At 44.3% G+C, this 17593-nt stretch overlaps 3 protein-coding genes across 3 annotated transcripts; 1 reads left to right on the plus strand and 2 right to left on the minus strand.

The window, feature by feature from the left end:
- Positions 1 to 575: 575 nt before the first annotated feature.
- On the minus strand, positions 576 to 1105 carry MELLADRAFT_105716 (uncharacterized protein; the record flags this gene model as incomplete). The annotated part of the gene is made up of 2 exons (XM_007408985.1): positions 576 to 745; positions 859 to 1105. 2 exons carry the CDS (start codon positions 1103 to 1105, stop codon positions 576 to 578), a joined length of 417 nt encoding a protein of 138 aa, XP_007409047.1.
- Positions 1106 to 8058: 6953 nt separating this feature from the next.
- Positions 8059 to 8670, minus strand: MELLADRAFT_62485 (uncharacterized protein; the record flags this gene model as incomplete). Its single annotated transcript, XM_007408984.1, has 1 exon — positions 8059 to 8670. The coding sequence occupies one exon, from the start codon at positions 8668 to 8670 to the stop codon at positions 8059 to 8061; it is 612 nt and encodes a 203-aa protein (XP_007409046.1).
- A 2345-nt stretch (positions 8671 to 11015) lies between these two features.
- On the plus strand, positions 11016 to 11880 carry MELLADRAFT_105718 (uncharacterized protein; the record flags this gene model as incomplete). Its single annotated transcript, XM_007408942.1, has 3 exons — positions 11016 to 11088; positions 11284 to 11551; positions 11712 to 11880. 3 exons carry the CDS (start codon positions 11016 to 11018, stop codon positions 11878 to 11880), a joined length of 510 nt encoding a protein of 169 aa, XP_007409004.1.
- Between the last annotated feature and the right edge of the window lie 5713 nt (positions 11881 to 17593).

Here is a 17593-nt window from a genome sequence, read left to right on the forward strand (position 1 = left end):
AGTCAACCACAAGCGGTACGGGTAGAGTCTAGAGGTATAAATACCTGACTATTGAGCAAGATAGAAACAACGGCACCTGATTTTACCACTACGAAATTTCTATTTAGATTACATCCACAACTAGAATAACATCTATCTTTTTGAAATACCCGCTTTAAAAAAGGATTCCCAAAGAATAACTTTTTAGGCACCTTGTTTTGAACAGATTTTAAATCAGCGTCAATTTCTTATAACTTTCATCTACTAGAGACTGTGCGCGCATGCGCACAACAGGGGAATAGTGTCCTAAGACATGTTTTAATTTGTACCATGTTTCTTCCCATTTTACAGGAAGAAACCCTTCCTAACCACCAACTGGTGGTAGGTCCAGAGTGGGACTTAGTTAAGTTTGCTTTTCACCATGCTATTCAGCGGATCAACTGAAATCTAAGCTCACATTCTTTAAATATAATACAAACCAGTTACACCTCAAGGCATTGTTGTTCTTCATCTTTCTCGTCCTTTCACCAAGAATATTGATGATATGTAAATCGAGGGAAATATAATCACAATCTTCGATCAAAATTTCACTAGATTCAAAATTGATGATATTCAAATAAATTACGCGCCCATTTGACTAATTCATCAACACAACGTGTAGTAGGATCAAAATCTAATCTAAGATCATAACAAAAAGAGAGATCTGTTGGTTCAATAGGTTTCAACCTATAACAAATCTGTTCTATTGTACTATCAGTAGTATTCCCTTGAAGTTGATCACGAAAAGTAGAAAGTGAAATACGCGAATAAAGTGATAGAATTTGATTAGTAAATTTTGACACAGAAGTTTATTTTAAAGTGAGTGAAAAAAGTTCTTACAAGATAAAAAGATAATATTACCACTTTTACAAACACTTTTACAAACAGTTGAAAGTCCAGTTGCAGCTTCATCCCATAAAGTGATTTTAAGAGTAGAACCAGTATCATCAATACCATCAAATTCAGCCAAAGTAGCAATAGATTGACCTCTTCTTGATTTTTTCAATGGAATGATTCTGATAGGATTAATTTCATTCAAATGGAAAATCAAATCATAAGTGATTTTTGTTTTGGTGATGATAATCATTTAGTCGATTCAATTTTGTACAATTTCTTGCTTCAAAATGCCATTTCGGTGGATTATATACTATTGATTCAGAAAAACTTTCTTTGATTTTTGAAAGGTTTGGATTCTTGATTGATCGATCAATTTGTGTCAATTCAGAATATAAACAGCTTACATCTAGAGAACGCAATACACATTTCATTGGTTTTTGACTAAGACTATCTTTGTACAAATGAAGCTGATTGACACTCATACCTTGGGACCATCTACTCTCATAGGAGGTTTTGTTGCGAGATAAAAGCTGACTCTCAAATATCTTATACTCCTCATTCAAAGTTTGATCGTGAATCGTAGTTTCATGAGTAGTGTCAGCATCCGGGATAATTGTATCTGAACTTTCATCATTTGTTGAGGCTCCACAATCGTTTGTATTCGACTCAATTGGTTGTTGGTTGGATGAAGTGAATGGTGTTCAAATAAGTTCATCAAATGTAGGTGCACCACCAAATGCGAAACGTTGAACCGCCAACGGTAAACGCACACGCTAGGTTAAATATGTGCGTATGCGGCATTCACGAGTGCCAAAAGAATGAAAAGCAAACTTGGAAAAGCAATTGTGAGGGGGGAGACCGGACAATACATATTCTCAAAGCGGCCGACAATAAATGAGAAGCCAAGAAAGAAAGTAAAATTGACGCCTAGATCGAGAAACAAAGAATGAGTGGAAATGAGAAAAAAGAACAAAAAAACCGTATATCAAGGTGTTAAAAGCAATTGTGAGGATGAAAACCGGACAATGTGTAAGCTTGAGAAAAAGAAAGAAAAGCTTGCCCCGCTTTTAAAAGCAACCAATCAAAAGTCAACAAATCAGAAGGAGGATTGCACATGAACTTTACAAAAAGGAAGAAAAGCTTGACATGCTTTTCAAAGCGGCTATCTGAAGGAATATACAAAAAGGAGGAACTGCTAGGAAAATACATCCCAGAAGATACCCGACTCATTGAAATACTCAACTCATGCCAGTCAATTGTAATATTTTGTTATTTAGATACTCCAAAGACTCCTATCCGTCAAACGTACTCCTGGCTAGTGTGATACCCTGAATCCCTTTGTTCTCTTTGTTACCCGTTTCTTTCTCAGCGCTTTTTCTAAGAGTGCTTTTTCTTTTCACTTTGTGTGCTTTTCTAAAAATGTACTCACATTTCTTTTTGTTGACAAATCCCCCGGATTTGTCTATCAATGTTGTCGACCGGATCCAAGTACGAACGGATCCGGCCATCCTCACTTTATCTCGATGTCCCTGACATCATCACGTTGTATCTCTAAACTACTTCCTTATTTGTACTTAGCAGAGATGGACGCCTATATAAGACGTCCATCCCTTGCTTGTGGAATAGATCCCCCCAAGCAGCTTCTCAATACATTCGCCGAACAGAATCCCTATTGACAATAACAAATAATTATTTGTTAGTAATCCTTTTCCCTTTTCTCTAACACCCTTTCGATAAATCAAAAGAAACCCGCCTATTAACTTGTGACTTCACCTACATCCACAGTGCTTACCAAAACAACTTCCCAAATCGATCTCGACACCAACCCCAGCACTACCGTTCACATTTTAATATCCAAAAAACAGTCGTGAGTTAGAACCGAATTTCCTAGCTAGTCATTCAAAACCAATTCACCGACCTTTCTTTTTTTTTTTAGTTAGACTCAAGGACCAAACACAACAAACAAAACTAACAAACCCAAGAAAATAACTTACCACCTTTTAAGGTATCCACTCATTACTTCATATTGGCATCTTAGGGGGGGGGTGATAGTGTGTATTTATCACGTGTATGCATTTCATATGAGATCTTATGTTGTGTCCTGTGCAAACCTAAGACTCTCTATGTGAAAGTTTTTTAGGTTTCTTGGGGGTGCCCCTCCGCCGGGACGGCTGAGGGGGTGCAGGACAACCGGGTCACGTAGGTGGGAAGCTCTGGACGGTGGGCTAGGCAAACCACCTACGGACCTCAAGGTCTCGTGGTCCGGGTCGTCCCTCCAGGGCACCCCGTCTTTATCTCAAAGTACGGCCATCTGGATTGGTCTTGGTGCTCCTTCCATGTGTCATGGGTTCTAAACGACGTCATCTCACTTCTTGTTTCGGAACCAGAGTCTTGATTACAGAAAGTAAGTCAATTTCTACATGTGGCTTCTACGAGGCCCTCAGCGACTTGAGGAGATGAATCGTATCGTTTAACTCTTCTTCTTTATACTCTCTGAGGTATAGTTTATATGCTTTGGAGCGCCATCTACCGATCTTAACGATGTCCAGTATATCACAGCCTAAATTCCAACGCAGCGAAGCACCGCCGACCCTGAAGGAGTGTCCGGTGAGTTTAGAGTTTGTCGTTGCGTTCCAGACCGTCGAGAATATAGCTTGACCTCGTGCCTTGGACAGGACCTTTCGTTGGTTCTTTGCTGGGTACGAGAATAGGGCATCGTCTTCATTAGCATTGGTACATGCGATTAGTCGGTGGACCGCCCCTACTGGGTCTAGGATGGAGTCTTGGCGCCTTAAATGGATCTCTTGGACTTCTCCGACCGTCGCCGTCTTCGCTTCCCGAATGCGAATCGTAACGTATTCGCCTTTCGGATCCCATATCACGTCGCGCACCTTCACCTGATTAGACGATTTCGGGTGTTTCAACAGCTCTCCTAGCCGGGCCATGCCCCAGAAGGCTACCAGGGCCACTGTGTACGCCGCTTGAAATTCCAGAGACTGCCCTGTAAGGTGTTCGTGAAGGTTGAACAGGTGTCTAACTAGGATCGGGTTCTTGGGAATTTTTACTCGTTGTTTTAGGTCGAGCTTCTTTGCAGTTGTTAGGAGTAGTTCGACTCGTGGGGTGGCATGGTGTGGGTAGTCAAGACCGTGGTAAAGGTGCCACGCTTTCACTCCTGAAAGGTACGTTTGGATAGTTGTTGACTTTATTGAGGTATGACCTTTGCTAACGTCGTCTGGCAGTTTCGGGCCTGCCCATAGGATAAATTGATATAAGACTTCGGGATCTAGGGGGAGCAGTGCCGAACGTGGGATCCCGTATGTGTTCGCAAAGGTTACGAGCTTCGTTACTCCCGCATTGTAATGTTTTAATGTGGGTTGTGACCAACTGCCGTATAGGATATAGGACTTTACGGCATCTTCGGAGGCTTCGCCGGGGCCTTTAACAAATTCTCGGTACGAATTGCTCATCTCCTTAGTTGTGAATGTCTGGAGAGGGAATTTTGGGTGAAGAAGTGCGTCGAACGTCTGGAGAGGCAATTTTTGGGTGGAGGAGTGCGTTTCTATTGGTGCTACCTCTAGGCAAGTGGGGCTTCACACGTGCTACGTAACCTCTCTTCCTCACCGGAACTGATCGGTTTCTCGATCGGGCTTTTGTAGTCAACTTCTCAAGCTTTCCACAATGTGGGGTTGCTAGTCTCCGCTAGGCTACACTACGTGCTAACACAATTTATTCATTTCTTCACTCTATTCTGGAACGTCTGTTCTAATACAGGGACTAGATCGATCGGGATCTCGATCACCACCGTTTCCTCCATCGGCATTAACTCCCCCTTATTCCTTGACAATTCGTCTGCCTCATTGTCTGCCGACTTCACCCTTTCTGCGACAATGTCACAATGGAGTCTGACTAGGAGGTCTTGTATTTGTTTCCACTCCTCGTTCACGGCTTGATCTCTCGACCTGTGTTTTAGCACCACGCATTCAGACGTCGTATTGTCAGTTAACACCTTGAACCGTTTCCCTTTCACGACTTGTAGTTCATTCAACATCAGGATCCCTAAACGAATGGCGGCGGTCTCTGCCCAGGCTATCCCGCCTCGGTCTGACACCTTTAAATGGTTCTTCCAACCTTTCTTCAACTTGAATTGAGCCCATTTCGAGCCTACTAGGACGCCGATACCGAAGGAAGAGGCGGCGTCTCCTACCCAACCAACTTCGGACACTTCAATTTCCGGGATGAATCTCCTCGTCTCGAAAACTCGTAGCGTACGTTGCCATTCCAACAAATCCACTCTCACATCTTCTGGGATTGGTCGTTTGGCTGATGCGACCATCCACTCCTTTTTCCACCTGTAAAGGCTCGACAGGTAACAGTTTAAGTTAGGAACTATATACGTGGTGTGTACTAACCGTCCGATGAATTTCTCTGTCTCCTTGAACGTGAACGTCCCACCTTCTAGAAATTGATCGATCTCTGCTTTCCTTTGGTCTAGTTTCTCTACGGGGAGACGCACCATCCGCTCCGCCGCATTCCAGATAAAGCCGATGTAACGTTGTTCGTCTTGGAATTCATGAACTTTATCTTTGCTAGAAGAAACACCCATTGATGTGCTGAGCGTTACCACATCATCTATCGTCGTACGGTTGTCTATCTCTTTTATAAGGAGATTGTCGTCTACCCAGCGGAAAGCACCCGCTAACTTGAACACTTTCTCTACAATCATTCTCCATAGATCTGCTGGTCGTCCAAACACTCCACAACCAGCGACTCCGCCAAACTGGACCCTAGTATCTAGCCACAAGCGGCCTTCGAGATCCATTATCATCAGGTACCTCCACTGTGAGATTAGAACAGGTATTTGTCGGTATGCTTTTTCCCAGTCGAATATAGCTAACAGATATCTTCCTCTTTTCTCTCGAAAGAATCTTGCTAGGACTTTGAAATCGTCCCATCGAGTGCGGAAATCTTTCTTATCAACGAAGCTATTCACTGATGGGAGGATCGATGAGTTTTGGGGAAAAGACATATCATTTATGACCCTGAATGAACCGTCCCCATTAATGACACTACCCATGGGACTTGACCGAAAGAAGCCGATTTTCTGGAACACTTCTTTGTGCGTAAACAGGCCGAAAATCCGTCCTTCTCGGTGCTCTTTTGCTAATGTGTTTTTGATCTTTTCGGCCGTTATTGACGCTGTTTGATGGTTGGGTGGGGTGAACCATCTTCTATGTCCCAAGGTATGGTCAGGTATACCTTGGTGGAAGCCTTTCAACAATCCTTCAATTACCGCTTCGGCTTCCTCCATCAGGCCGCACTCTCTTGCCAGTGCTCTCCACTCCTCAATCTTCATGCCGCAGGAAACAACTTCGCTTGGCCACCTATTGTCGTAGTCCTTCCCTGAGTTTCGGTAAGGTTTGATCAGGCTGAGGTCCACCTTGATGCCTTTCTTACCAAACTGGGACGTATAGGTCGGTCTCTCTCTTGCTTCGTCTTCGCTCATTGGATGACTATCGTCCTCCTCCTCACTAATTGGTTCTACCTGAATGTTTCTATGTGTATTGTGACTTACGAAGACGCAATACACCGGTTACAAGGCAAATCACGTCAGATTGGTCTTCAAGCAGGTACTAATTTCATTGCACATATTTTAAGCAAACTGCCCGAGCCATCGTACATGTCACGATATCTGGCTCAGGACACAATTCGGCGAATTTACTCAGGGGAAAGGATCTTTGGCGGCGAGACTCCCCGTAGAAGCAGGTATCTCTACCCCAAATTCTTGCAGCAGGGAACAAATCCGAAACTCTTTAAGTTGATTGCTTACTCTGCCTTTCCACCGGCTACAGCGTTGTCTCTCTCATCAGGCCGCCTATCATCCCTTCCAACGTCTCTGCGCCAATGCTCGTTTCCCCCGTTCAGTCTTCTACGCTGGGGGGACCGCTCTCTACCGGGTTGGTTTCCATGCCAGCTCCCTCGGCGACCTCTGAATCGACTCGAGCGGGAGTCCGGTCGTTTATCTTCCCAGGCTGCCGGTGCTGAGCCTCCGGGTCCTTCGTACACGGGTAAGGTTGTAAATGAGTTCTGGTGTGAGAAACTTTGGGAGCGGTGGGTTGGCTTATTGAACGAGGTTCCGTTACTGGTCTGGTTTCTAGAGTCAACTCCTGAGATTGGATCAATAGTTGCTTTAACTTCCCCGTCTGCGTACGGGTTAATCTCTTTGAATGCTGGCTGGAAGTCTTTCAGGCGTTCGGTTTCACGTATGGCTTCTCTTTCTAAACGGCCGTCCCGGATCGAAGGATTTGCAACTGAGCCGTCTGAAAGTCGAAAGGTCATCACCGCGGTTCTCACTGCCAAGTCATACCGGAACGCGACTGGCCAGTTGGAGTTTTCACGTTTAATGGCGAAAACGTTTTCTTTGTGAGTCTTGAACTTCGCTGCCAGCTCCTTCCATTTATAATGCTCAAGATAGGATATGAACAAGTAAAAAGCTACTACCCACTCGCCGAAGGTCATCTTCCACTCTAGAGGGACTGTTAGACCGATGTACGTATCTTCCAACTTCTCCTTCACTGAACGCTTCCTGATTGACTGTTGCAATAAATCTTGTCGCAGCCATTGTGTATTGAACACTGACAGGGGGATGTACGCGTCCAGAGCCACCATCTTCGCGGAAAATTACTTTGACAGAGCAACTAGACCATGGGATTCAATTCCCTCGTTAGAGAATTTGATTGCACCCGCTTTCTCAGATGTGGTCTCTGGGTCATCGGCTGTTAGGTCGACTCGTACCACTGGTGCGGTGCGTTTCTTTCTCGCTGGCTCGCTCTGTTGCTCTCCGTTAGTTGGGAACAAGGCTGGATTGATGGGCAAGGTGTTTGCGGTAGGGTTCGGCATTACTGTTGGGTGCTGGTCTTGCACAGGCGGTTGGGTGCTCTGTCCTTCTGCTGCCGGCGAAATCTTGAGGCCTTTGGACTCAAGCCAGGATCTGATTGCTTCTGGCGACATTTCGTCAATCCGGTTCAGGATTCCTTGTGTTTTGCCCGCTGAGAGCCTGCCGACGTTTTCGTTGGATACCACGTTGGCTGATAGGGGTCAAATGTCATGCTCGTGTCAGTTCCTTCCCTTCGTTTCGATTCTCTCTTTCGAGGCATCACTCAATGGTGGGAATGGTTTTGATTGGGTTCATCGCTCAAAGCGGCATCACTTCAGTGGATGTGGGCAGGGCTTACAGGACTTCTCTCTGGCCGCATTACCATTTACTATCTCGGGTGAGATCAGGCTCGACAGGTCGCTTCGACGTGATCCTCCGGTAAGGCTCGGGTCGAGATTAGACTCGTGTCTTTGTCTTGAGCCTAGTTCGACGCTCTCTGATTGCTCGTGGGAGGATGTGTCCTGTCTGTCACGGCGCTCCGCTTCCGGTTGCTTGTCCGTGTTGTTAGAGCTCGCGTCTCTGTTGCTTGGTGGCTGGTTCTCCGAGGGTTGAGTTGTGCCTTCCTTGGACTGGGGCCCGCCTTCGGGGGTTTCTTGTGCAGCTGCACCGCTTCGAGTCGTTGTGCCAGTTGGAGGTGTGTTCTTGTTCGCACCTTGGCCTTTCTTCCCGCCTTGACCTCTCTTCCTTCCTTGAGTAGCTGATGATGTCCCTTGGCTAGTCGGATTGTCGCCTTCCGGGTTGGCTTGGTGTGTGGTTGACGTGTTGTCCAAAGTCCCGTCTTGTGTCTGCGCCTCAGGAGGGGAGGCGGATCCATTTCTCAGTCTGTCGCTGCTTCGCTTCACTTGGGCGTCAAATTGGTCAATTTCACGTTGGGCAGACATCTAATTCTGTTACTGATTCGTGTTGTGACGTAGACTTCAAGTGGGAATGGGCTATCAAAGAAAAAAAAAATTTTGTGGGAAATTTTCAGCTCTTGAAGCTGTAAAACTAAGATAGCCAAATGAGCGATGCGTTGAGAAATGTGAGATATCTAGGGGGAGAAGTAATTGGCGCAATGGGAGGGGAAGTGTGAAAATCTTTTCACACTGAGACCCTGAATGTAGCGCCATTGTACAGGTTCTCTCGATATAGAGATAATCACCTGATTCTCCCCTGTAGAGGCATATGCGCGTACCGTGGAAATAGGTGGTACCGTCGTGCCTTTGGGTACCACCTTCCATCAACAGAAAAAGAAAAATTACCAACAAGAAAGATTTTAATCTTTATAACCGTACGTATATCCTCATTTCAGGCCCTGATCAAGCCTCACGAAAAGAAAGGTTAATAATAACCGCATCATTCTTGAAATAACACAGAAAAAAAAATTCTAGAATACAAAATGGACGAACAAAATGGATTCATCCAAGTCCCGGCCGAAGATATCCGACTCTTACGAGCCCAAATTCAACAAACCAACATAGATTCCCAGAACACCGCGCAAGCTCACGCGCAAGCCCTCTCCGAACTCCGGGAACAGTATCAACAAGCCTACCAACAACAGGCTTTAGAACTCGCCGACACTAAGAGCATCATCCAACATCTACAAAGTAACCAAAACCAAACCTATAGCAAAAAGCCAGACGCCTTTCGAGGAGAACCTCGAAAATTTGAAGGGTACGGCGATAATGCAGAGCTATGGATACTCGAATTAGAATCCAACTTTAGGATCCATCATTATCCCGAATCCGAGTGGGGTGAAATGATAGGAGCCTATTTAGATGAAGAATCTAAAATGTATTGGCTCACTGAAAGGAACTCCATCGGAGGAGCCATCACTAATTATCAGGAATTTAGAGCTAAATTCTTACAGAAATACAATTTCAGCTTAACTATGGACGAGATAAGAGAAAAAATCAAATTACTATATTACCGGCACGATATACACGATTATATCTTAAGGTTCCGAAAACTGTCTTGTCAAATCCCCCTAGAAAAGTTCAGTTTTCTTGATAGGAAGTTCGCCTTCTTAGATAAACTTCCAGCAAACATCCGAGAATGGGCCAATCGCCCCGAAGTTGTAGAAAAAGAAGACATGGAATTAATCTTCGCAGCCGCTAGGGAACGAGACAGAAACAATAAAGTCAACAATCGAGGTTTCAAGACACCCGACCACAAACAACAGTTCGAACGGAAACTCCACCATCACTCATTTTCTCGAAACCACGCTCACCATCGAACCTCCAATTTCGGGAGACCCCCACCTGTTACCAACACTTCAGGACCCATGGACCTAGATCTGATGGACAAGGCCAAGCCCAATACCGAGTGTTTTAAATGTCATGGAAAAACCCACTTTGCTAGAGATTGCCCTAACACAAAAAAATCCTTTAAACCAAACTACAAAAAGCCCCAATACTCTGGAGGAGACAGGCGGAAACAGAGCCTTCTTCTCATGGACATGCCATCGGAACCAAGTCACGAAATGGACACCACACCATTCCAAGGACCCGACGGGACTATGTTCAGGGCTTCAAAAGAGTCAACCCTCAGCCTAGACGGTCCAGACCTCGACGGAAGAATCGACCTCAAACGCAAGGTCGATGAATATAATGAAACAATTGGAGATCCCAGCCATCAAAAAGAACTCGCTGAAGAACAGAGAGCGTTAACCAAGCTTTTTCAAGAGCAAGCAGAGGATATCTCATATAGATGCTGTAAGTCTTGTCTTATCTTTGGAAATGAAGACAGTCCTGAAACCACCTCTAAGGGCATTGACTACTTTAACCTAGACGCCGACCAGATTAACAATTTGATGAAAAGGCCTTTCGAGGACGACGAGAGCGAAGTCGGGACCAAAGATAACCCCATAATCGTCAATCCAAGCCCACTACCAACGATGGACCAGCAGCGCTGCAGGTCCCTGCAGCGCTGCTGAAGCGCAGCTATTATAGTTGCGTTGCATAGACCAGTCAGCGCAGCGTCAGTAAGTTGCGCTGCAGGGCCAGCCAATCCCGGGTTTTTTTTATCCGCTGAGTTTCTGCTGCGCTGCCGGTCTTTGGGTAAACAGCGCGTTGCGCTTTGGCCCGCAGACGCGCTGCAAGCGGAACAGCGGTTCATGCATTGGTGGAGGCTCATAACTATATACACCCCTTCTGTCTCAATCCAACCCAACCGATTGACCCCATTAACCCTTTCCACCACCCAATCCGGCAACACCACGGCCCAATCAAACCAGGAGCCACCTAAGATGACTCCAAAGGATGCCTATCAAGAGCGAATTCGAGAAACGCTCTACCCCCTGTTCCTAATGAAACGTCGAGGTATGTTCTTGTCAGACTGTCTGCAAGTTTTTAAACCCTCCTCACCTTCCTTCAAAAGAACCTGTTCCGTCATCCTCCATTCAGCACAACTTTGATACTAATATATCTTATAATTTTTCATTTATTGAATTCACTTTAATCCCCTTCCTTTACTTTATCCGAATTACTTTGATACCATTATTTTTCATTTTCAAGTCAACTTATACAAACTATTCCTCGTCATGCCTTCTTCTCAATCACATGAGACACCTTCGACAGCTTCCCGACCACAACGCTTGCGCAAGCCGCCCTCCAACCCCGGGATGATATCGCCATCGCCAGATTCACGAAGACGTGTCTCAGTCGATCGTTTACCTCGCCCATCCCAGCGCACCAGTAGTAGTACCGTTATTGAAGTCGTTGATGTCACAACAGAAGACGACGATGAGGATGTACTCTTGGACAATTCTAGTAACAAAGGAAAGTCAGTACAGACGCGAAAGAGGAAAAGGACTTTGAAGAAGAAGAAAAAGACATACCATCAGGTATGTAAAGCCTTCCTCTGCGATCATCTTGTTTTGTCTTTAGCCGATCATCTTGTTTTGTCTTTGTCCATATATCTCACTTACTTCCTTCATCACCAGTCCGGTAGTCAATCACCCACTACAGGCACCGGTTCAGCCTTTGTTACACAAAAAACTCTACGCGAAGATTCTGAGGAAGAGAATGGTAAAGTCCGGCCGAGAGGTCGACAAGGTGATCCAGGCAAAAACGCCGAAATTCAAGGTTATTATGGTGAACCGTATCATCTAAAAGGAGACGTAAGCTATTCTATTCCCATTACACTTTGGTTTCCACCTTCATAATCTGCTAACACTTTGTTTGTTCATTTATCATTATTTGTATCTTCTGTCCTGATATAGGACATGACGAAGGCACCCCTTACGTACCCCTGTTCGTGGTGCAGCAACAACCCCAACAAGCCCACTCCTGTTCGAGTTAGTCTGAGAAACCTCACCAGCAACTTACTAGTGCATCGGGACGGAAACACAGCTGCAGGTCGCTCAAAGACTGGTTGTCCGGGACGTCTCCGAGCTCGTGCTGCAGGTCTGCTAGTGCCACCTTCAGTCGCCGAATTGGAAGCAGCCAAAGCCAACGACCCGAACAACAAGGGCTCATTATCTTCTTTTGTCACCATTGGACCAAAGGTCAAGTTTGACAATCTTATATTCAACCAGATGTTATGTCTATGGATGACTTCACGCGCACTTCCATGGAATCGAATGACTGACAAATGGCTTCAGTCAGCGGTTCAATACCTGAGACCTGAAGCACGAATGTATGGCCGTAAATGGGCAGCTAACGAAGCAAAGCGCTTAAATTTATTGATGAAGACGGTCGTATTTGACGAGCTCAGGGTAAGCTTAATAAATAATTTCATTCACTATAATTAATTTCACTTGATCACCTTGAGCATCGTTATTGATGTTATCTTCTACGCATGGTTTGAGCAGCAAGATAAGCTTGCAACAAGATGTATGGACCACGAAGGGGAACCGACACGCGTTCATTGGCGCGGCAGTCACATATATTGATCATAAATGGCAGTTTGTAGCACGACATTTAACGCTCAAGCTTGTTGCTTGGGAACATAAAGGGAAATGGCTTGCTGAGCCCATGGTGAATATTTTTGTGAAACGTGGTCTAGTTAATAAGATAAGTGTTAATTTACTTTCATTGTCATATTCTTTTACCCGAATTTCCACTAACTTCTACTTCCTTATCCACCTCCTCTGCCAGACAACTGATTCAGGTTCAAACAACAAAACCATGGCTCAGGAAATGCATAATCAATTTCTCTTACAGCCCAACCAATCCGATTACATGTGGAACCCTAACCGTATGCACATTTTTTGTTTTTGCCACAAGATGGCCTTGATTGTGGGATCTGGACTTTCAGCACTCGGTCTCAAGACCCCACCACCCAGGAAGGTCAAGAATGCGATGCGAGGATCTTTACCTGATTTCAACCCAATGATCATCGAAGAAGAAGAAGAAGTGGACGAAGATGTTCCTATCTCGGACATACCTGATGTCTCTGTTCCTCCTGACAATCCTGATTCAGACGAAGAACCGGATCTTCAAGCTGTGGTTGCTCGGGCTGAGGAAGAAGATGAGCCGTTGCAAGATCCCGATGAAGAGGAGGAATGGGATGCTGCCGATGCAGCAGACGAAACTGATCCTGTCCTTCTAGCCGAAGGTGAAACAGCTCAGCCTACTCATCGCCGCAAGGCAAACAAACTCAATGCCCTCTTGGATAAGGTGAGTGATCTTTTGAAATATCTTCATTGTATATCTCTTTCATTTTCTAACTATGTTTCTTCTTTCTTAGATTGATTTCATTCTGCGTCGTATCACACGATCTGCAGCATGGCGGGAGGAATATGATCGAGTCATGAAGAGTATGGGTCTCAAACTTGAGTCCCTCATTGCTGCGTATGGAATACACTGGGACATAAAGTACATCAGCCGCGAAAAGGCTTGGAATGCTCGAGATGTAAGTAATGGTGTCACATGATGTTTATTGGTTTTAACTTGATCTCTATTTAATATCTTCAGGTCATCGATCAGCTGCTCAAAGACGATCTGGCCCGAGTTCATGCCAAGAATCGTCGTCCCCGTAAGAACGGGAAACCACATCGTTACTTTCACGAAGTCACGATCACGCCTTCGGAGTGGGCTCAAGTAAGGAATCTCAATAGCGAGCTCAAGGTATGTGTTTTTCACTTGTGTGTTTTTCAACTTGACATGATCAACGAACATCATTTCCCCTCAGAATTCTTCTTTGGAAAAACATGTTTTCATTCCTAAAATTGGCTTTTTCATTGCAGCTTTTCCTGGACGCCACCAAACGTATGGAAAGCAGGAAAGCCACTGGTTCCATGGTCATTCCCGAGTACGTCGAATTACGCAAGATATTGCAAGAACGAATCGATACTCTTGACACTGGCGACGCTCTCTACCCCATGCTGGCAATGATGAAAGAAAAAACTCAGGTGTATCTGGACGAGGCTCTCTCATGTGATACACTGGTCATGGCTACCATGCTACATCCTGCTTTTCAAATTTGTTTTTTCAATTCCTATTTTGGAAAGACATCTCCTCAATCCATTCAAGCCGAAGCGACTTTCAATCAGGAGTTCAAGACATACCAAATGAAAAACTCACATAAGGGTCAAGGCAAAAATCAAGATTTAACACAATCACAACCTTCAACCTCGACAGCGTCTTACTTTAATGTCTACAGCGATGAAGAGGGTGATGACATGGGCGATGACAACCAACTCACCAATTACTTGCGTGGCTGCGACAGAATGAAGGAACCTGCCTATGATCTCAGTGACCCAAACTCTGCACTCAACTGGTGGGCGGTGAGTATCTTAACCTTCTATCCTCTTATAAACTACTGTCTGATTGCAGTTTCTTTGCACTTCAGACACATTGTAATCGTTACCCTGTGGTTGGTGCAATGGCCAAGGACTTCTTATCGTGCTCAGCCTCATCATGCGAACCGGAGAGGATGTTCTCCACTGCAGCAGATGTTTGCGTTGCAAGTCGAGGTAAGTTACTGGTGATCTCAATCGAAAGGCAGGTATCTTGCCAGCTTTGGTTGGCAGAGGGGGTTCCTTTAGGAAAAGACTTCATCAAATTGATGGAGGCTTGTAACGTTACTGAGTACAATGATTTTGTCAAAGAGTACAATTCATCTCAAGCTCACGGTTAACTTTGGATGAACATTCTATTATATTATTGAAATGCTTCAAATTCTATTCCTTCTAGCTATTCTCTATTCATTTTCCTTAGTGAATACTTGTCCAGTTTTTTCATTCTTCTCTTATTATTGTTTCTTTTGCTTTTTCTTCTTTCCACATTCTTTTAATATCATTCATGTGAATACTTGTTGGCCTTTTTTTTCCATATCGCTCTCAATCTTGTTTTAATACGATTCATGTGAATATTTGCGTGTGTTTGGCTTTTGGCAGCGCGTTGCGCAGCGAAACGCACGCTGCGACACGCTACGTTTTTATCTTATGGTTTTGATTGCAGCGATAAACCGCTGCGCTCTGTCAGCAGCGCAACGGTCACATGCTGCGCTGCCCAGGTGGGGATTTACTACAGCAATAATCCCGTTGCGCTTCCGTTAACTGGCCCGAAGCGCAGCAAAGCGCAGCTGGTCCATCGTTGCTGGCACTACTCACCTCCGGATACTCCAACTATCCACAAAGGACGCCAAGCCCTCACTACGCCAAATCGCAAATTTACCGTGGAGTTTAGAAAATTGAGTAGACATAGAAAATTATAGAGAAGCTGGCAAGGGTCAGAAAAATATGAAAAAATAATGGGAGGGCCCTTTGATGCATTCCAATTGTCTGGCATATTTTTTCATATTTTTAAAACCACAATGCATATAATACTACACAAAATATAATATCTTCTGGGCAGAAAATATAAAAACCAACAAACAGTGATATTGAGCAGTCTTGAAGAGAGACAAAAATACACAAAATTATGCATATTGTTCCTATGGCTGAGACCTTGAATTTGAGTATGTTTTTGTATTTTTAGTGTGAGAATCTTTGATTGTACTAACAAAAAACCTCCAGGATTGTTAGATTACAACCTGTAACAGACATTGGAGGGCATAATTTGAATTCAACAATCCCTTATATCTTTGTCAATTCTTGGTCAAACCACTTGATTTTTTGTTCATTGGAAAGCCAAACTCTGTGACTATATCTTTCATTGAGACAGAGACCAGCACAACTACACAGATAGATCTAAACTAGATCATATCACAGAGACTAATGGATTTGAAGACAAATAGGTTTTTTTGTAGCGGAGCTACAGATTTGATGCATTAACATGACATTCAAATGCATTTCATTGCTTCCTAATCAGCTAACTATCAAGTGTTTTGACCCAGAATTGCAAAAGATATGAGGGATATAGAATTCCAGATATCCCCTTGTCACCCCTTGGCCAAATTCCAATCCGTGTTACAGGTTGTAATCTGAGAAACTTGGAGGTTTTTTGTTAGTACAATCAACAATCTGCACACTAAAAATACAAAAAAATGCTCAAATTCAAGGTCTCAGCCATAGGAACAATATGCATATTTTTATGTATTTTTGTCTCTCTCCAAGACTGCTCAATATCACTGTTTGTTGGTTTTTGTATTTTCTGCCCAGAAGATATTATATTTTGTGTAGTGTTATATGCATTGTGGTTTTAAAAATATGAAAAAATATGCCAGACAATTGGAATGCATCAAAGGGCCCTCCCATTATTTTTTCATATTTTTCTGACCCTTGCCAGCTTCTCTATAATTTTCTATGTCTACTCAATTTTCTAAACTCCACGGTAAATTTGCAATGTGGCGCAGTGCCTGGTTACTCACCCTCAACCCCGTTTGAGGCATCAAACATCAACATGTCAAATCTTCCATTTTCCCCAGCCTCCCCGGATCAAGGAAACAACAATCCCATTACCAACACAAGGGAAGACCAAGATCTGAACTTCTTGCCGTTAGATAACAAGATCCCAGCATATCCTATGATCGAGATGGATGGACGACGCATTGACGGCTTTGGTTTTACCGATACCCCCTTCCACTCGCCTCTAGAAGAAAGAACGAAAGAACAATTAGGAGAAAGAGAACTTGAAAGTGTCGAAACATGGAATAGAGTTCTCAACCTTAGCAAAAAGAGGCCTAGGTGGACAGGAGGCGCCGTTAGTGGACCAAAGGACCTAGGTGCTTACGACGGAGAAGCAATTCTTAGTCTCGAAGATGGAGAAATCTATGAAGGAAATTCTCTAAGTCTAAACATCGTAGAACTAGCCGCCCAAAACGACTCGAGCTCCTCACTGCCGACTTACACCTCGCATTTCAGAAACTACCCATTATCAACTATCCTTGATACTGGGGCAGCCGCAAACTACGTCTCAGAACATAAATTACAAAAGATGTTAGAATTGGATCGTAACCGCGTCAAGCTCGAAGAAACTGAGGGACAAAAAGTCAGATTGGCTAACGGTGCCCACGAGACCTCAACCAAGATTGCAATGTTCGAGCTAGAGATTGACGACTGCAATAATAGCAACTTCTTCAGGTTCACGGTGAAAGCTTACGTTCTACGCCTGCCGAACGTAGAGCTTATCCTGGGTATGCCTTGGTTCAAAGAACATAAACCAAGAATTGACTTCAACACCATGGAATACGAAATCGAAAAAGGAACAGCAGTTTATACCTTCATCCCAAAACCTAACGGGAACAACCTGTACACGATGGCCCTAGACGCCCTGCATAGCATCCTGGAGGGATGCGCTCGTGACGAGGCGCCAGATTGTTTCGAAGAAGAAATTAAGCAAGTCAAGAGGAAACACAAACATTATATAGATACAGGCGATAGTAGCCCTATCAAGACTCACGGACGGCCCTTGACACCTCCAGAACATCAACTCATCG

This window comes from Melampsora larici-populina (genome assembly GCF_000204055.1).
Source record: "Melampsora larici-populina 98AG31 unplaced genomic scaffold MELLAscaffold_14, whole genome shotgun sequence".
Lineage (NCBI taxonomy): Eukaryota > Fungi > Basidiomycota > Pucciniomycetes > Pucciniales > Melampsoraceae > Melampsora > Melampsora laricis-populina.